The sequence below is a fragment of the Thermobia domestica genome, chromosome 9 (assembly GCF_964235325.1).
Source record: "Thermobia domestica chromosome 9, izTheDome1.hap1.1, whole genome shotgun sequence".
In the NCBI taxonomy this organism is placed as follows: domain Eukaryota; kingdom Metazoa; phylum Arthropoda; class Insecta; order Zygentoma; family Lepismatidae; genus Thermobia; species Thermobia domestica.
Genome location: NC_137462.1, coordinates 180,241,669 through 180,258,961, shown reverse-complemented (window position 1 = coordinate 180,258,961; position 17,293 = coordinate 180,241,669). Strand labels below are relative to the sequence as shown.

The window sequence follows — 17,293 nt, the reverse complement described above, 5'->3', positions numbered from 1 at the left end:
GTTGTTCCATAACAATGCCCTAAGCACATAAGGCAGGGATTATTCGTGAGGTTTTGTTTCAAAAAAATGATTGTTTTACAACATCCCACATACTCACCATACCTGTTACCCTGTGGTTACTTTCTTTCGCTTCCACGAATTAATAGAACCTCCGAGTTATTTCTCTGAAGAGGTTTTCCCATCCGGAAAATAGTGACGAGAAATTTGAACACCATTACAGTCCCCCGGATCTTGCAAAGCTGTTTTGAAGGGGATTCCTACTTTGAATAAACCGAGATAAGCTGATTTCACTTGTTATATACTTATTTTTATAAACCCAGCCTCCTTTCTAATTGCTGCACTGCGTACACTTCGAATATTATCATGCAAGAGGGAGGTAAGGACTTCTTGTTTTTTATTGTTATTATTGTTAATTGTAACTTCTAATGTCTGTTGAGTTCCTCACTTGTTTCCTTTTATTACTGAAAACGAAGACATTAAAAAAAAAAAAAAAAAACTATTTTCACACAAATACTAACACCAAATGGAATGTATGATATCACGACTCCTAGACAAACATGCTATAGTTCACTTTACTCTGTTTACAGTGGCGTCGCCTTGTGCAGTTCACAAGAGCACGTGAACCACCAAGTATCGTGTGCTGTTTGTTGCTCCTTAAGATATTTAATAATATTTAGATTATTATTATATTGTAGTTTCGTTTCTATTTTTCGCTTGCTTTGCCCCTTGCGTATATGCATTCCATCATCACAGCACGTTCACAACAGAGCAGCGAGTCTGATAGGCAGCTCTGTATGTAGTACACAAGGGAAACGCTGGTAGCTGAGGGGAGGAACTGAGCTCTCCCGACGTTCAAATCAAGATTTGCACAAGCAGCGTTGACAGCACTGTTGTTGACTTATTTCCAGCAATGTGACGCTTTAAACAGAATCAAAGAATGAACTTCTGCGTTGACAGCTGTTGTTGACTAATTTCCAGTAACGCGGCGCTTTAAACAGAATCATAGAATGAACTGCAACTTAAAATGTATAGAAGAATATAATAGTACTAAATAACTCATTCTTTCAATCAGTTATCTACATTTCTTTTTATCTCAATTTCTCGTAATGAAAATACACTAATGGAACAAACAAAATTACGGCTTTCCGAGGTCTACCAAGGAAATAAAAAGCCGTACCCTTCCCCAGAGATTTTTTAAATTAAATTTTAATTTATTTTCAAGACTTTTTTTTAAATATGTATAATCTCTGATTTTTCTTTAGGCTACGTTTTTTTCTACCTAAATAAAGTAAATGTTTGTAAGAAAAGCGAATAGATTATCAAAACATGCTGTACTTGGTAATATTGCTACAATGGTAAAATCTTACCTTCTGTATTGTGGGAACCTGAAGGAAATTTTGGAATTTTTTTTTTCAACATTTATCTTTAACACATGCAAAATAGAAAAAGACGAGTATTGAGATTTGCAGTAACGTACGTTCAGCTGTACCCGGAAAGGCTTTTTCTTTGGAAGGGGTCGGAACAGTAATGAAATGTCTTGAGATAACAATGCAAAAGTACATGGACAAAGCGTTCCTAATTAAAGGTGCCTCTGCAACTATCATAATAATTTGATACATTGCATGTTTCGTGTATACTGCTAACAGTTCACTAAAAGGCATATATGGCAATTCAAATATACGAGTTGAGTTGATTTTGAGTTTAACGCCCCTTTCAGCAGCGAGGCTATGTGAGACGGGACCTACTGATTAACGTGGAATCCGCACAATATGAGCTCTCTTCGGGAATCGAATCCGGGTTTCTCATGCCAAAGGCACTCACGCGAACCGCTTAGCCACGAATGAGCTCTTCAAATATACGAGACAGCAGACGTTTGCAGTCTTGATACTAATGGAGATTACATGAGATTACATTTAGTATATTGTGAAATTGATGGTGAGTCTGAAGAAAGAGAATGGCATACAACAAAATTCGTGAAAATGATAGCAAATAATCCAATGTTGACTTCAGAAACTGAAAGTTGTGTTACCATATTAAAGAATATGAAAGCCTTTAAAGGAGTACCGTAGCTCAAAATAGTCTCAGTGCATCAGCTATAGTATCAACAGAGAAAAGAATTAAAAACTAAACTTCAGAAGAATTATTGACACGTTGATTGCCCAGAAGAACATGAGAAGTAATTTCATATACGAATGAAATGGAGCATAAAAAAATAAATATAAATAACATTGTTTATAAATTGGTACTTTTCGTTATGTGTAAATATATATATATAGTTACTTTCATTGATTATTTATAGTTCGTCTTATTTAGAATACTGAAAAAATTCTAGAATAGAATTTTCTAACGACTGTGAACTACCGAAAAATTATGTTAAGAGACGTCACTGTCTGTTTACAATATTACTGAATCAATAGTAGTGTTAATACGCAATTGATTTTTGTATTTTTTTTATTTTCAGTGGTTTGTTTACACAGCCAAAATACAACTGTTGTTGAACAATGAACACTATTCGCCCACAATATTTTAACACTGAGGAAAGTATAGGTAATAGACAAAATGAATACAAAACAAATGAGTATCGTTTCACAGTGGTGTGAAACTAAGACTTCCAAACTGTGAATTCGACACTCTAACTTGAAGTAGTGCATATATAAGTACTGGTTGCAACTGAGTAATAAGATTAAAGATAGAGCCTGTTTCTCGGGACGCTATATCCAAATCAAGAAGCCATTACTCGCTATCCCTTTCTGTTTTCGTTCTTAGCGAAAACGGCTGAAATCAAAAATCATTTATATCCACCACTTCCAGTTTTAACAGAGGGCTAAGGGAGAAGATAAAACCTATCCTGGGACACTGAATCGATTACAAGAAACCGAATCGTGATAGGATTTATCGTTTTTGTAGACTATCGAAACCGGAAGTAATAATAAATTTGAACCACTTTCGATTCCGGTAGAGTGCTCTGGATAGTCATATATTGTCTTGGGGCGCTGAATCGTTTGAAAAAAAAAATAAAAAACAGCTTCTTGCTATCTGTTCCTGTTTTCGTTCTATGGCGATAAACGTTAAAATCGAAAAATAGCTAATTTAGAAATTTCCGGTTTGAATGGATGGTCAAAGTAACATATAGAACCTATTCTTGGGGCACTGAATCGATTGCTAAAAAACTGCATTTTGATAGCATTTACAGGTTTTGCTCTACAGAAATCAGTATTCAGTATTAAAGCTGTTGGTAGTTTGTACGTTGAAGTAGAACCACCACCTTTGGTCTACTGTTGTAAAAGACTCCTGTAGAATTACGCCGTTCACATGCGCTCTATCGTTGGCCTACTTCTGTCTATCTCTGTAGCAATGAGAACGCTATCAGTGATATGACGTACACTTTCGAACTAAATATCCACGGTACTCCACTATTTGAGTCTCGCTGGTGGCGAGTTTGTGTAACCGCTCTGAGCAAAACTTTTATGACTTTTAGTTCCAACAAGGTTTCTCATTCTTTTGGATTTGCATGGTAAAGAGAGAAAACGTACCCTGGAATACCAACATAGACCAATATAGACATTGCTCGTTTTATATTAGTATGCCCCATTTATGTCCAGTCTTCACATCTGAATACCAGAACATGCCCTCGACAATGCACTTGAGCTTTCACTGCGTCCTGTCCCTGTTTGTACCGAATTGTAGTACCCTTCGAAGTCTACAGAATACCTTTTCAGTGGATACTTTCGTTTACAACATTCTAGTAAGATACAACTGATTACAGCAACAGAGTTGTGTCATCGATGTTTGCTAGGTGCCTGGCCATGTCGACATTTAGAGAAGCGAAAGTGCTCATACAGCAGTCCAGCACGTCGCCTTGGAAGCGATTGCTTCGGAGTCTTTCTTCCTGCCTCCTACTTTTGTTGCTATTTTCTCCATGCGCCTCCTTTGGCAAGGCGAACAGAAATAAACTTCACTTTGTGAAGCATTGATTTTTTTTTTTTGGGGGGGGGGGGCTACCAGATATCGTGTACTAGTAGCAGAGATGAAGTAATACAGGCCCATTATGTATCACATTGCCAGCTTAGTCATACCTTTTTATACGCTTTGCGAGGAATGTATCATTCCTCTGAATATGCAGCATGCTCTAATGTGCTGTCCAGAATATTTAGTGTCAAGGGGATATATTCCCGATCATCGAACGATTTTAAAAGTATTTTGGAGAATGATGTTAATTTTAATTCCTCCATACTTCGTATTACTCGTGCTATCAATGTGACTATTGTTGTCTTGAGATTTTTATTTCGTTATGTTTATCATATTGTATTGTTTGTTTCTTCTATTTCATTTTCTCTCCTTTAACACTTATTCTGTAATTTCTCCTTTTACCTTCTGCGTTTATACTTCTTGTTTCTGCTTTTGAATTATACTACCATCTGCATCTTTATTTCTTGCTAGTTACATTATGAACTTTTGTGCCCGTTTAGTGACGCAGTCAGCCCATTATGAAGTGTACCTTCTAACCTTGTAACATATCGTGATGGGGCCAAACAACTTCGATGTTGATTGCCTGCATTAAAGTTTTCAATGCGTAATTTGTGTGACAGTTCAATGGCAAAGAACAGAAAGTCTTATCTCTATTAAATAAATAATAAATATTTCTAATATGGGTATAAAACGAAATGATTAATAATTTTAAAAAAAAGAAAAAGAAAAAAACGTAACTAGCACTATGATCTGATGACCTGATCGTTGGCCGAATTAGAGCCTACAGCAAAAAAAGACTATAAAAAGCCGTTACATACCAAACAAAGTAAACAGTAACATGCAATTATGTATTCTCGATCAGCTGCTGTAAATAAATGTTCATATAATAATAAAGAAGAACGCATGTGACGATACGAGTCGTTACAACAAAAAACAACTAATTTATACAATCGCAGAAAACTTGAGTGTTTAGCGAATGTCATTAATATGATGAGACTGATGTGATATTAACATTGAAAAACTGAGCTTTCTCCCTCTCGCTGTTTATATACTACAACTGTTTTATTAAACCAGTTCTCAATAAAGAAAACAAATTCATTGGAACCTACACTTACATATGTATCTTAGCATACGTCCATCAAATCGCCTTAAAACCATTTTTAACTGTTAGGAAAAAAATCTTCATAAAAGTATACATAGACGTATAAATATAAAATTGATTTTATCTTTTAAAAATATCCCATTTTTATGTAAACAAAAAAGAAGGAAACAAAAAAGAAGACAGATAAGAGAAAATATGATAACTTTATCTTCAAAGATAAAAATATACTTTAACTCGCTAAGCACTCGATGACATTTAATTACGAATTACAGAATTATGAACAGAAAATATATGTTTGGTAAACATGCTCAAATGCTTGTTCTTCGCACAAGGAAAATAGATTTATGGAAAATATTTGAACCCTCTTCCCCCCTTACGATACGCATTTCAATGAAAGTGTAATTATAAAACCCTATATGATACTCTATTTTTTGCATACATGTTGAACTCACCTAGAATACCCTCATTAAGGTGGATCACCACCCAGAAGTCAGTATATATTTTAGCTTATTCCCTTAACCATAGAGCAATAAAACGTTACATATTATAAGTATTGTACTACAAGATAGAGTAATGTTTCAGCTACAGCACAAGACACTGATTCATTTGGTTGTCTCTCTTGATATCAAAAAGGTAACAAATAGAAGAAAATATTTGATTCGTTTTACTATGAGCACACAAGATGGCACTTGCTGTTAGATCTTACTAGAAGTGTTCAATTTTATGAAATGTTTATTTATATGTGTAAAGTATTGTAAGGTAACAATCTTATCACGAAATAGATATATTGTTTTACCGTTTTTCGTGTTAGTTTCATATTTTATTTAAATATCAATTTACATTTAAGGAAATAAATTTTGAGACGAAACTTGCGCAGAACGCCATAATGCGTTGTTGCCAAATCTGTACGTTTACTGTAGTAGTCACAATAAGAAAATTCCTGGATTCTAGTATTGCAGTTAGAGAAGCGAGATTGCGGTAAGGGTCGAAAACTAATTTCTGCATTAAGTATCCAAGCAGAATTCCATGATTACTCCCTTGATTATCTTGGAATAAGTAAACACTCAACACTATCTGGCAACGCCACATTATTCAAGCACGGTTTAGTATAGCACCGAGAACACCTAGTGATCCACCTTAATGAATGTGACATTCTAGAAACCTTGAGGCAAGAATTAACTATGTTCCAAATTAATTTCAAACGGATAAGCCGATTTCCGTGATAACAACAGACAACTTCTATTGCAATGTTGTGAAAACAATATAAAAATTGCACCTTACCCCAACTTTTAAACCGAAATTTTGGAAAATGCTGGGTCCACTTATTTCTAATGAGAAATTTATGTACAGATTTTCACCTTCCTAACTTGAAGTGCTCATAAAATCCTCTATTTTTCGCATAAATTTTAACCTGTCCCCCCCTTTTTTTTGGGGGGGGGACAATCTTCAATGAAAATGGCGATTAAAAGCTAGATAGAGGTAGATACGAAGTATGTTCCAAAATTCATCTCATTTTCCCATGATGCTATCACAAATAACATACAACATGGCTTTTGATGAGAAGGAAAACAAGTTACACAAAACGCCTCTTAAAGCAGGAATTTTTAAAAACAATGGGACACGTGTCTGTTTATTTTTAATGCGTAGTTCGTATGCCAAGAGTCATCTCCCTAACCTCAGGGATTTATGTGGTGCTCTGTTCAGGGCAAAACGGTTGGATTTCTTTTACCGCCCTCAGTATATATGTATTTGAAAAAATTCCTTTTTTTATCCATTGCTCTCCTAACAAAAAGAAGTTTTCTGTCAAAATCTCACGTTTCTAGATATATTAATATGGCCTGAATTGTCAATGAATCACTTTCTCTCTTCTATATAATCTTACATATTACCCCCTTCTCCTTTGAGGAGTGGACTTTTGGGGTTTATATAACGAATTTCACACCTCTAACCTAGCGAATCCTTACATTTTCTGAATTAAATAATCAAAAATCTTAATATAGAAATTGTCTCCTTTACCCTCTTTAGAAGCGGAATTTTCGAAAAACGCTGAAACACGTATTCTTTGATTTTTATTCAAGACTTTATACACCGAATTTCACATCTCCAACTTAAGCGAATCTTCACATTCGGTACTCTCTGAATAAATAAAAGAAAATTTTACTATGATTGAAATCGCTTTATTTTACCCCTTTGCAGCGGAATTATCAAAATCACTGAAGTAAGTGTTTCCTTCCGAACTTTAAATCTCAAACTTAAGCATATCCTCACATTCGGCACTTTAAATAAAAAGAAACCTGAGCATTTTATAAATGTCCCTCTTTCACTGTTTGGAGCGAATTTTCGGATACGTTGAAACACGTATCCCTTATTTTTAATAGAGAGTTCATAGGCTGAGTTTCATCTCTCTAACTACAGCAATTCATGAGATACACTATTCTTGGGGAAAAGTTTGAACACCCTTAAAATGAATATTAAAAAAAAAAAAAAAAAAAAAAAAAAAAAACTTTATTACCTCTTACTTTCGTGACAAAGGGAATATACTGTCGAAATTTCACCTTTCTACATACGGTAGTATGGCCTTCACCTGACATATGCACCGGACTGAGGCGGTAGTGGTCGAAACGACGTAGGAAGGCACGGTGTAAGAGTGCTTACCTCTGGTGCGTGGGTTTCTAGTTCGATTCCTGGCCAAGTAATTTTGTGATGGACAACAGTGTATTAGTGGGGTTTTCTCGAGGTATAGCATTTCCTTTCATTCTCATTGAACTAATTATTCCATCGTCATTCACCTGTCTTAATCATTTGTCTCCTTAGCCTAAAGGACATAATCGTGAGACGTTAAACAGAAATATTTTATTTCAAAATGACGTAGTAGTAGTTTTCTAGGATTCAAACAGGAGTGGGAGACAGATGACGATAAACATTCATACATAAAGGAATACCTTTCAGCTAAATGAGGGAAAGGAACGAAGCGATTTTCTGCTGAGCATGAGACAGGTCAGCAAAGAGATAATCAGAAGAGGAGAGGAGCGGATAAGTAGATACACGTATGCACTGACAAACATGTGTACATTACACATTTCCTGTTCTGACCCTATATAACCAGTTCATTTCTCTTTTCTGTATCTCTGACTTGTTTTCCAGCCTCCTGCTCCCAACCCCTTCCTGCATACCAGACAGACTAACTGTATTCCATCCAGATCCCCTTCTTCTATTTAAATATATGTTGAGAAGGAACGTTTAATTGTGAGATGGCATGGTGGCTCAAGGTCATGTGAATTTGTGGAAACAAAATTGTAAAACTGTGTCCGTGGGTTTTCTCGGGGTTCTTCCGTTTCTTCCATATTCTTATTCCACCAACTCTTTCACAATCATTCAATTTCATACCACCAGTCTTCTTTAGCCTGTAGAACATAACCCATGCAACTGGAAGATTCTAGTTTTCATTTGGTAACAGAATTTGATTTCTTTGTGTTCACACATTCTTTACTTGGAGTATGTGGTTTCCAACTTTTCAACACTAAGAACACTGAAATACTATGGCTAATTAGTTGTCGATACACAAACGAACACAATAAAAATGTAAACCTACCTTCTTCGCTATAATTATATATTTTTATCCCAGATTCACCATATAAGAAATCTTCGTCGCATACGTTCTGTGAGGAACGCTGGTAGATTGGTTCTCCATCAATTAGATGCAGCGAAGGTCTTAGTGAACGGACATAAATTTCTTCCATTTTTTCTAAATCAGAACAACCTGCTCCTTGTGTTTGACTAGCAGCATTCTCCCCTTCTACCATATTCAATAGAAGAACTTCCTCATCATCTGTATTATCCTCTATGGAATACATTTCGATATCAGCTGACGTACTATGTGATTTCTTGCGATGTTTCTTTCGACTTTTTGACTTGCTCCTCTTCTTATGCTTTTTCTTTAATGAACTAGCACTATTTCTTTCTTCCTTTTCCCTCAATTTATGATCACTACTATCTTCAATCAAGATTTCATTTTCGTCCGAGTTGTTTTTCTCTGTCCCAGAAATATCAGGTAATTTTCGGCTTCTACTGGTCTTTTGTAATTCCTTCTTCTGTTTATCTCTGTGTTTCACAAATGTTTCAACACTTTCAACAATGATTTCATCCTCTTCCACATTCGAAACATTTCGTGAAGTGCTACGACTTCTTTTCTTTGTTTCAAACAAAAGCAAGATTTCTGAATTACCACCATATTTCACGGTTTTGACACTATCATCTTTGCTTAAACTAGAGTCAGAAGTTGCATTTCTTTCACGGTGTCTGGAACGTGATCTCGTCGCAGGAACTTTCTCATGAACAACTGTTATGTTATTATTATCAGCTGTACTATTTAACGGTTCTTCATCAATAATATCGATTATTTCTTGTACTGCTTGATTGTTAATGTCACTTGGCTTTTGTACTATACACTTCCTAGGAGACGATTTATCGGATTTGGTACTTTTATTTTGTTTTTCTTTTATCTTTGTGGACTTTTTAACATCAGGTGACAAAGGTTTTGATGATGAAGCAGTCACATTGGAAGATGCAACTAAAGCACTGAGAGAAGCTGAAATAGCATCACAAACTCTAGGTCTCTTTCTTTTGGTAGCTGATATGCTAATGACGGAATCAGACTTACGCCTTTCTATAGGTGACACCACGGTACAATCTTCAGAAATAACTGATATTTCATCATTATTTTCCTCTTTCTTATCACGTTCTTTTGAAGTCAGTTTCTGTTGATAGCTTGCAGTCTTTATAAGTGAATTTCGTGTGACTTTCTTAATCGTGTCTACTAATATTATCGGTTCAAAAGAATCCTCACACACAATATCTTTGCTTCTAGAACTCCGACACCGTTTCTTGTTGGTGTGTAAGTTATCTACTTCTTCATTTGCAATATCAATCAAAGTAGGACACTGCGAACTCCCAGATTTTGATACAGAAGATTTCTTTTCATCTAGATTCACTATACTGTTTATGCTAGGGAGCAAAGGTGTTTTAGTCCGTCTCCGAAATGAAGATAAATGCTCCGTCGTCTGTTTATCACCAATTCCAGTATTCATACTTTTTCCTGTACTGATCGTACGTTTTTGTTTCGCCGTAGGACCATAAGTTTTATGTCGTAATGATGATGTTCCTTTACTTAAAGGCAAAATTACACAACACTCTTCTGAATAATTAGTTCTCAAACCGTACTTCACACTATCATTAATAATTGTGCCTCTAATACTTCTCTTTGAACGAATACTTATATTTTCAATTGCTTGATAAGATTTATTACTATTAATCTTAGACTGAGCGACTTGAATTTGATTTTTCACGGGTTCATTCACTCTTATTCTCTTCGATCTATACTTTGCATTACTACATGTTGATATCTTTCTCTTTGGCATGACTACCTTGTATTTCAAGGTGGGAAGAACATCAAACGCTCTTAGGGACGCTCGTGGACACAACAGACTATTAATAACTGTATATATATGAGAATTATTGACACTATGCTCTAAAACGCTAAATACCGAACTCTGTTTACGGCACCACTGATGAAAAGATTGAAAAAATATGCCTCTAAATTGGTGAAGTGTCCATAGTAGCATCGTAGCACCAAAATAATGGCACTACCATCCCAGTGTTTCCAGTGACTGTTGATATTGGCTCCATTAAGCATCTTTAGTTTCTCTTACACTCCATCATTCTTCAGAAGTACTGGAAACGAAAAATATCAACATAAACAGTATGTTTACAGCAATACATTGAGTTGTAAAGCATAATACACTACTACAATTCCGATAACAGAAAACATGTTAACAACAATAAATTTAAACACTAAAACAACAATGTCTCTCAATATTATACGGCGATTTAGGTTCAGTGATTTGCCTATACTGAGCCAACGCCCTGGCGCCGGTCTATCGATTTCTGCGAAATCATCGAAGTCACGCAGTGCGGTTCTGGCCAATACTTGAACGGATGACTATTGCAAGAAACCAGATGGTGTTAGCAGTAAGGGAAACTGATGAACTACTTAAACAACCGTTGTTGTTTTTCCACGTCATCTGTCTATTTTGAAGAAGTGTTTTGCAAGTTAGCAGTGGAAAAGATCATCTCAGTTTCTTTCGTATGTTCCTAAGTTTATAATGGAATGCTAAATAAAAGAAACATAAAATATAAAACTAACAAGATCTTAAAGGTATTTATTTACGAGGTTTGTCATCAAAGTAAAGATACAAAGCTACAATGGATACATTAGTACAGAGCCTATTTCTGCACATAAATGCCACCATTGTCCAAATATTTATTCAAACGCGAAAGAAGTTTTTCTATTCCAGAATCATAGAACTTCGGTGCCTCCATTTGGAACTTCTGCGTTGCAACTTCTCTGACCGCATCATCGTCGTCAAAGTGTTTTCTACCTAGATGTTTCTTTAGGTACAGGAACAGATAGTAGTAGTTAGGTGCAAGAAACTTCTCGATGATCATGCTGCACACTTCACACCTGGCAGGATTCCGTCTTGCCGCGTCCATTTCCAACACGTGCTCCTTGCACAAGACTCACCACAGCAATGACTTATCACTCCCATCCTCGTCGTATGGATCAAGGTTACTGACAGTTCTGCCAACTCTGCTCCATATTACACAAGCCTCTAACGTGCAAATGTATTTGTATCTTTACTTTCCTGACAAGCCTTGTATTTATTCATTTATTTGTTACTATTATTTCACTGCATTGTCCAAACATAACAGACGTTGTCGTACATTCCATATGGCCGGAATATAGGAGGATCGCCCTTAAGAATGAATCGTGTATCGCTATTTAGAGCTTGGCATCACAAGAAATAACATCCGCACGATGCGCAGAAGATACGAGATCGATTCAGTCCCGCACTTTTTCACTCTGAATTTAAACAGAATTCGCACGGCCTATCAGCCTGTCAAGGAAAATCGGTTGATACTTCCCATTCCTTCATATATATAAAAATTTAATTAATTACATATTTCTAGTCTCATGTATGACAAAATACTGCAGATAGTTTAAAAAGAATTTAAATGATAAAGGATTACACATGCAAACAAAAGTGTACTTTTAAACTGTGAAGTATCTCTTATTAATATCATAATTAGGGCTTTACTTTTAAACTAACTTCATGGGTTAAGAAAACAACAAAGCCCACAAATCTCAAAAGCAGGGTTGGCTAGTTTAAAGCAAGGTGGTTTAAACCAGCTGTTTTTTTTTTTGTTTTTTTTTGTTTTTTTTTTTTTTTAAAAAAACTGGTTTAAACCAAAAAAAAAAAGAACGAAAAATGCTTTAAATCGTGTGAACTTCATGGTGATGTATCCACATATCAAACCATTTGCATTACGTTTATCTACTTTTCACCTTTTAATCAAGTGGTCCCGTGTTCAATTCTCGGTCGAACCACAACCCATCTTTCAAGTGTAAACCAAGTAGCGATTCGAGGTGTCCTTTAAGCGAAAGTCTTCTCCGTGATAACCTTGGTATTTCATAAGGATGTTACGCCTAAACATACGAAACGAAACCAAATGATATATTTCTACTTGCCTGAATGCCTGTTGTTGCCTATTTAAGAAGCCAAGGTTGCTTAAATATATTGATAGAAATTGGCAAAATTTATCAACTACGTAGCGTCCAACATCAGCTTGGATTCGACTTTGTTTTAATTTTATTGAATGATATCTACATACCAAATTTGTAATTTAATACCTCAGTTTTAGCGTAGTGATTATGATACGGTGACCTTAACATTTTATATATAAATACATTTAAAGTAATAACAGAATTTTCCCAATGGCTAAGCCGGGAGTTTCCCGATATATATAATTTTGTATAGTTTTAACTGTTTATCTCTTTGTCCTTCTGAAATGACTCTTGATAATTATATTAACAACTAGGCCTATGTAAAGATCAGTACAACGTATTTTTATCAGGAGTCCTTCGTGAGTGAGTCGGCAATAACATTTGTGACCAATTAGTCCCAGTTTCGTGTCGAAATGGACAGTTTCTCTTGGATGTAAGCCGAGAAGCGATTTGGATTCCGCTTTAAGCTTATGTGACCTCTTCCAGCATAACCTTGTTGTTGCATAATAACACCAAGGTGATACAAACTAATTTCTGTTCATATCTAATATAAATACAGAGAGTAACTTATTTAAACAAACAAACAAACAAAAAAAATAATTTAAACCAAAAAAACCTGGTTTTTTGGTTTATCAATAAAAAACAGGGTTTTTGCCAACCCTGCTCAAAAGCCATCATTGTAAAATCTCCTAATCTGATATTCCTTATCCAATGCTACCTCAGGCTGCACTTTCTAGACAAACTAATGAATTTTGCTTCTCCCGCACTTACCACCTCATGTGGAACAAAAAAGGTTTACTCGACCAGCTTCAAAATCGTTTACCGAAGTTCCACCAAGATACCCTCATTAAGAGAACTTTGAAACACTCGCACCCTACGACGAAGTGCCAGAAAAATAACTGAATAAACTGTCCTACACTCAATACCACTTTCACCTTCCACATTCTATCAAAAAGAAACATACTTTCTACATCCCGAAGTTTCGATTCTCCCAACTTCTGCAGCTCCCGAATTGCCTATCTACCTTTACCAGAATAAATAACCCAGAGTATCAGTACATCTGAACACACTTTGCGCGTAAATACTGTCCTCAAAAGCCTTCCACAATACTATTCAATGTTTCTTAGAAAGAGACGAAAAGATTACCACACTATTCGAGACCTTCTCATTGATTTAACTCCCTATACAACTCCAATAGTCATTCCTTGGCCCATAAAAGTATTTTTACTCTTGCTAGAAAGTTTTTCAATTTTACTAATTTCTTGTAAATATTTTTCGTTCTGTATTACCTCTTGATTATTCAATTTTTTATTCAAAAACATTTCTATAATCAATTTAATATTTTTCAATTTTATCACATAATCTCTCTTTCTATTAACTTCTCTCTCCAGTTACCGATGAACCTGTCCCAATTTTGATCTTCCACCATTTTAAAAGGCTCTTTTAACCCGGTAACACTATTACATGTGTGTTATTAATTAACATTTACAATGTTTCTGGGAAACAATTAACTTTTCAAAACCTGTTTCCAGATCTTTTCGTTCCAACCTCCATTCAACCACACCAACACCCATATATATGATATACAAAGATGTCCTTCATTCCAACAGAAGACCGACCCACCTGGACGCTTCACAGCCATTTCTATATTCTTCAATTTGTATTTTTTAAGTCACTAGTTCTTCCTCTAGTTTCCTGATGAAGCACTTAGCGAAAAAGAAGCTTATTTGTATTTCTTTAAATATGTGGATCAATACGAAGTGTGACTCCCCCCCTCCCCCGCCAACACACACATACGTTGTGGTTGTATTACTAAAAATAATTAAATTGATGATGCGTATTGCTTTTGCAGGAATAAACTATCATATCTGCCCTTCCTAACTCCGTGTATTGGACTCACCCGGCCCAGCCACTAGCAAAATAAGTGTCACTGTGTGAGCTCGTATGTCAGTGCGTTACCAAGAAAATGATGTGTGTGAAAGTAGAATAAGGAGCGAACATCACGTTTCTCGTGAAATATCGAATATTTAATGAAACAGTTCAATGCTGAGGGAAGGTTATGGGGAAATGTGCATGTTATGGACACAAGTTTTCGAGTCACACGAAAGACTTTTCGTGAGCAGGGAGAGTTGTGATGATGATGATGAACAATCAGTTCACTTGCATTCTTCTGTGACTGAAACATTGGAAATGTTCATCGTGTTGTGAGAAATGACCGTAGATTGAGTGTTTGAGCAATTGCTGGGGCTGTGAATTTAGACAGGGAGTCAGACAGTTAGATGCCTCTTTACAGAAGAACTACAAATGAGAAAAAAAGTTGTGCGAAGGTAGTTCCCAAAGTGTCACATGATTAAAAAGAGTGCCGAAAGGAATTGTGTATGGACATCTTGGAAAGGACTGATGAAGACCAAATTTGTTGGACTTGGTTGTAACTGTCGACGAAACTTGGATTTTCATCTACAGCACAGAAATAAAGCACCAATCAATGGAGTGGAGGTGCCCCAGTTCCCCCTGGCCCAAAACGGCTCGAATATCAACGTCCAAATTAGTGTTCTTTGAGATTCGTCAGATAACTGATTGGTTTCTAAAAGACAAATTAAATCCAAAACGTTCGAAATAAAAGGCCCCAATTGTAGGAAAGTGAATGGATTTTACATCAGTACAATGAAACCCGTCCACAAGGCACTATCCGTATAGCAATTTTTGATTTGAAAAAGAATGCAGTGGTTGAAACAAGTCATACTTGCCTGATTTGGCACCTTGTGCCCCCCCCCCCCGAAAAAAAAAATCTCAAAAAAAAAAGAAAAGAAAAAAGAAACAAATTTTACCTCAGTTAATGCTGCTAAAAAAACGAAAAAAATACTAAAGACTCTTATGACTTCCAGGGACGTTACAAACAATGGCAACGACGAATGAAGTGTATTGAAGCAGAGGAGGAATATTTTGAAAGTGACACCACCGACAGAAACCAATAATGTAAGTATTCTGAGTTATTACTTCAATTTGTTTTCTTGTGTGTGCGTCATGCCTCGTATATTCACTATTTTCTGGTTATTAATTTATTCTCTCTCTCACATACACACATACAAATGTATTGGAAACCGGCAAACATGCAATGAATATCAGAAAATGGTCACTTTTTCATACTTTATTTCAATGAGCCAACGAAGACAAAGCTACAAAGTGAGATGTCAATAGATGATTTTGTGTAAGTCCTCCATTCTGGTCTAGTTGCTAGCAGGGTGGATTGATTTAAATCGAATTCTGAAATAAATTAATTTAAAGTGAAAATAAGTAAAATTCCGTTTCTGTTCTGTTATTTCGATTATGGAAGTTAATAATCATAATACAAGAGACTCAAATGTACAGTATAGTATGAAAACAAGTGTCATGCAGAGAATGATTAGGGAAAATCCTGTTTTGAACATTCAACGGAGCAATCCTGCTTAATTTTCTTTTCGTAATATTGGATTTGGGTTTTAAAACCGTTAACTATTCCAACGGGGAAATCACTATCGACATTTAAGACGAAAATTCATTTTTGTGCGTGTCTGTTTGTTCCCAGATAATAGGGAGTATTTAGAGGAGCCCTATCCCCCTCTCCAAAGTTTTTTTGTTAATTTTATGACTTTAGGCGAAATTTGTGTATTTCATGCCGCAAGCTAGTTCTGAGTTTTTAAAAATAGGTTCCTGCCAAATATCAGTAACTTTTGTGAAAAAAAAAGTGTCATTGTGTTAAACGTTGCTGTACTTTTTCCTTAATGTACTTTTTAACCTTTTAAATTGTATCACCTATTTTTAGGTGATAGGGTAGAATCATTATTCGATTAAAAAAATACCAATAAGACTTTTTACTTCGTTTTCTTCAAGACTGGAGGCATTTTAGAACACATTACATATGTTTTCACGCCTTTCTGCGTTGAGGCATAGTGTGTGCTGACGTCATAAATTTAAAAAGATATTTTTTTGTTATGTGTATTATTATTATTTTTGGCGGGTTACATTTTGCATTCAGAAGACTGAAATTTTGCACACTCGTTCAGTGCCCCCTTAATAATTTTCAGTTGTTTTCAGATCTCTGCGTGGAAACAGCGGGGTCCAGAGGGGCAAAAATGTTTAAAAAAAAGGATATTTTTAACAAAAATAGCTTTTTTCGTGATTTTCCCGCCTCAGATGGAAACATGAATGGTACCGTTTGAAAGGTTGTTCTATTCTGAAGAAAATGATGTACGTCCTATGCTCCTAGGATAAATAGGGATGTCTCAGGAAACTGTTACCTGAGATCCTGTTTTATACGGGACTTTGGGGTATTTGGGGAATATTATTTTTCGCGAGCTTACTTTTGCAACTACAAGATTGAAATTTTGCACATTTACTCAGTGCACCCCTCAGTATTTTTTTCAAATTTGTTTCAGATCTCTGCCTTAAAACAGGGGGAGGGGCCCACAGAGGTAAAAATTTAAAAAAATACATTTTTAACAGAAAATTCCTTTCTTCGTGATTTACTCGCCCCAGATACATGATGGAGACATTTGTGTTGTATATAAGTGAGTGGCACAAAGTGCTTTCAAATGTAATACATACTGTGACGTAGTTAATGA

The 17,293-nt window shown here is 35.6% G+C and overlaps 1 protein-coding gene across 1 annotated transcript in view; it reads right to left on the bottom strand.

Moving 5' to 3' along the window:
- LOC145660479 (uncharacterized) overlaps positions 1–17,293 on the bottom strand; it is a 53,283-nt gene that overhangs the window by 25,163 nt on the left and 10,827 nt on the right. The window contains exon 2 of the mRNA XM_081725551.1: positions 8,664–10,801. Coding sequence (XP_081581677.1) covers positions 8,664–10,692 — 2,029 coding nt within the window. The 5' untranslated portion in view covers positions 10,693–10,801. The remainder of the gene's footprint in view (positions 1–8,663; positions 10,802–17,293) is intronic.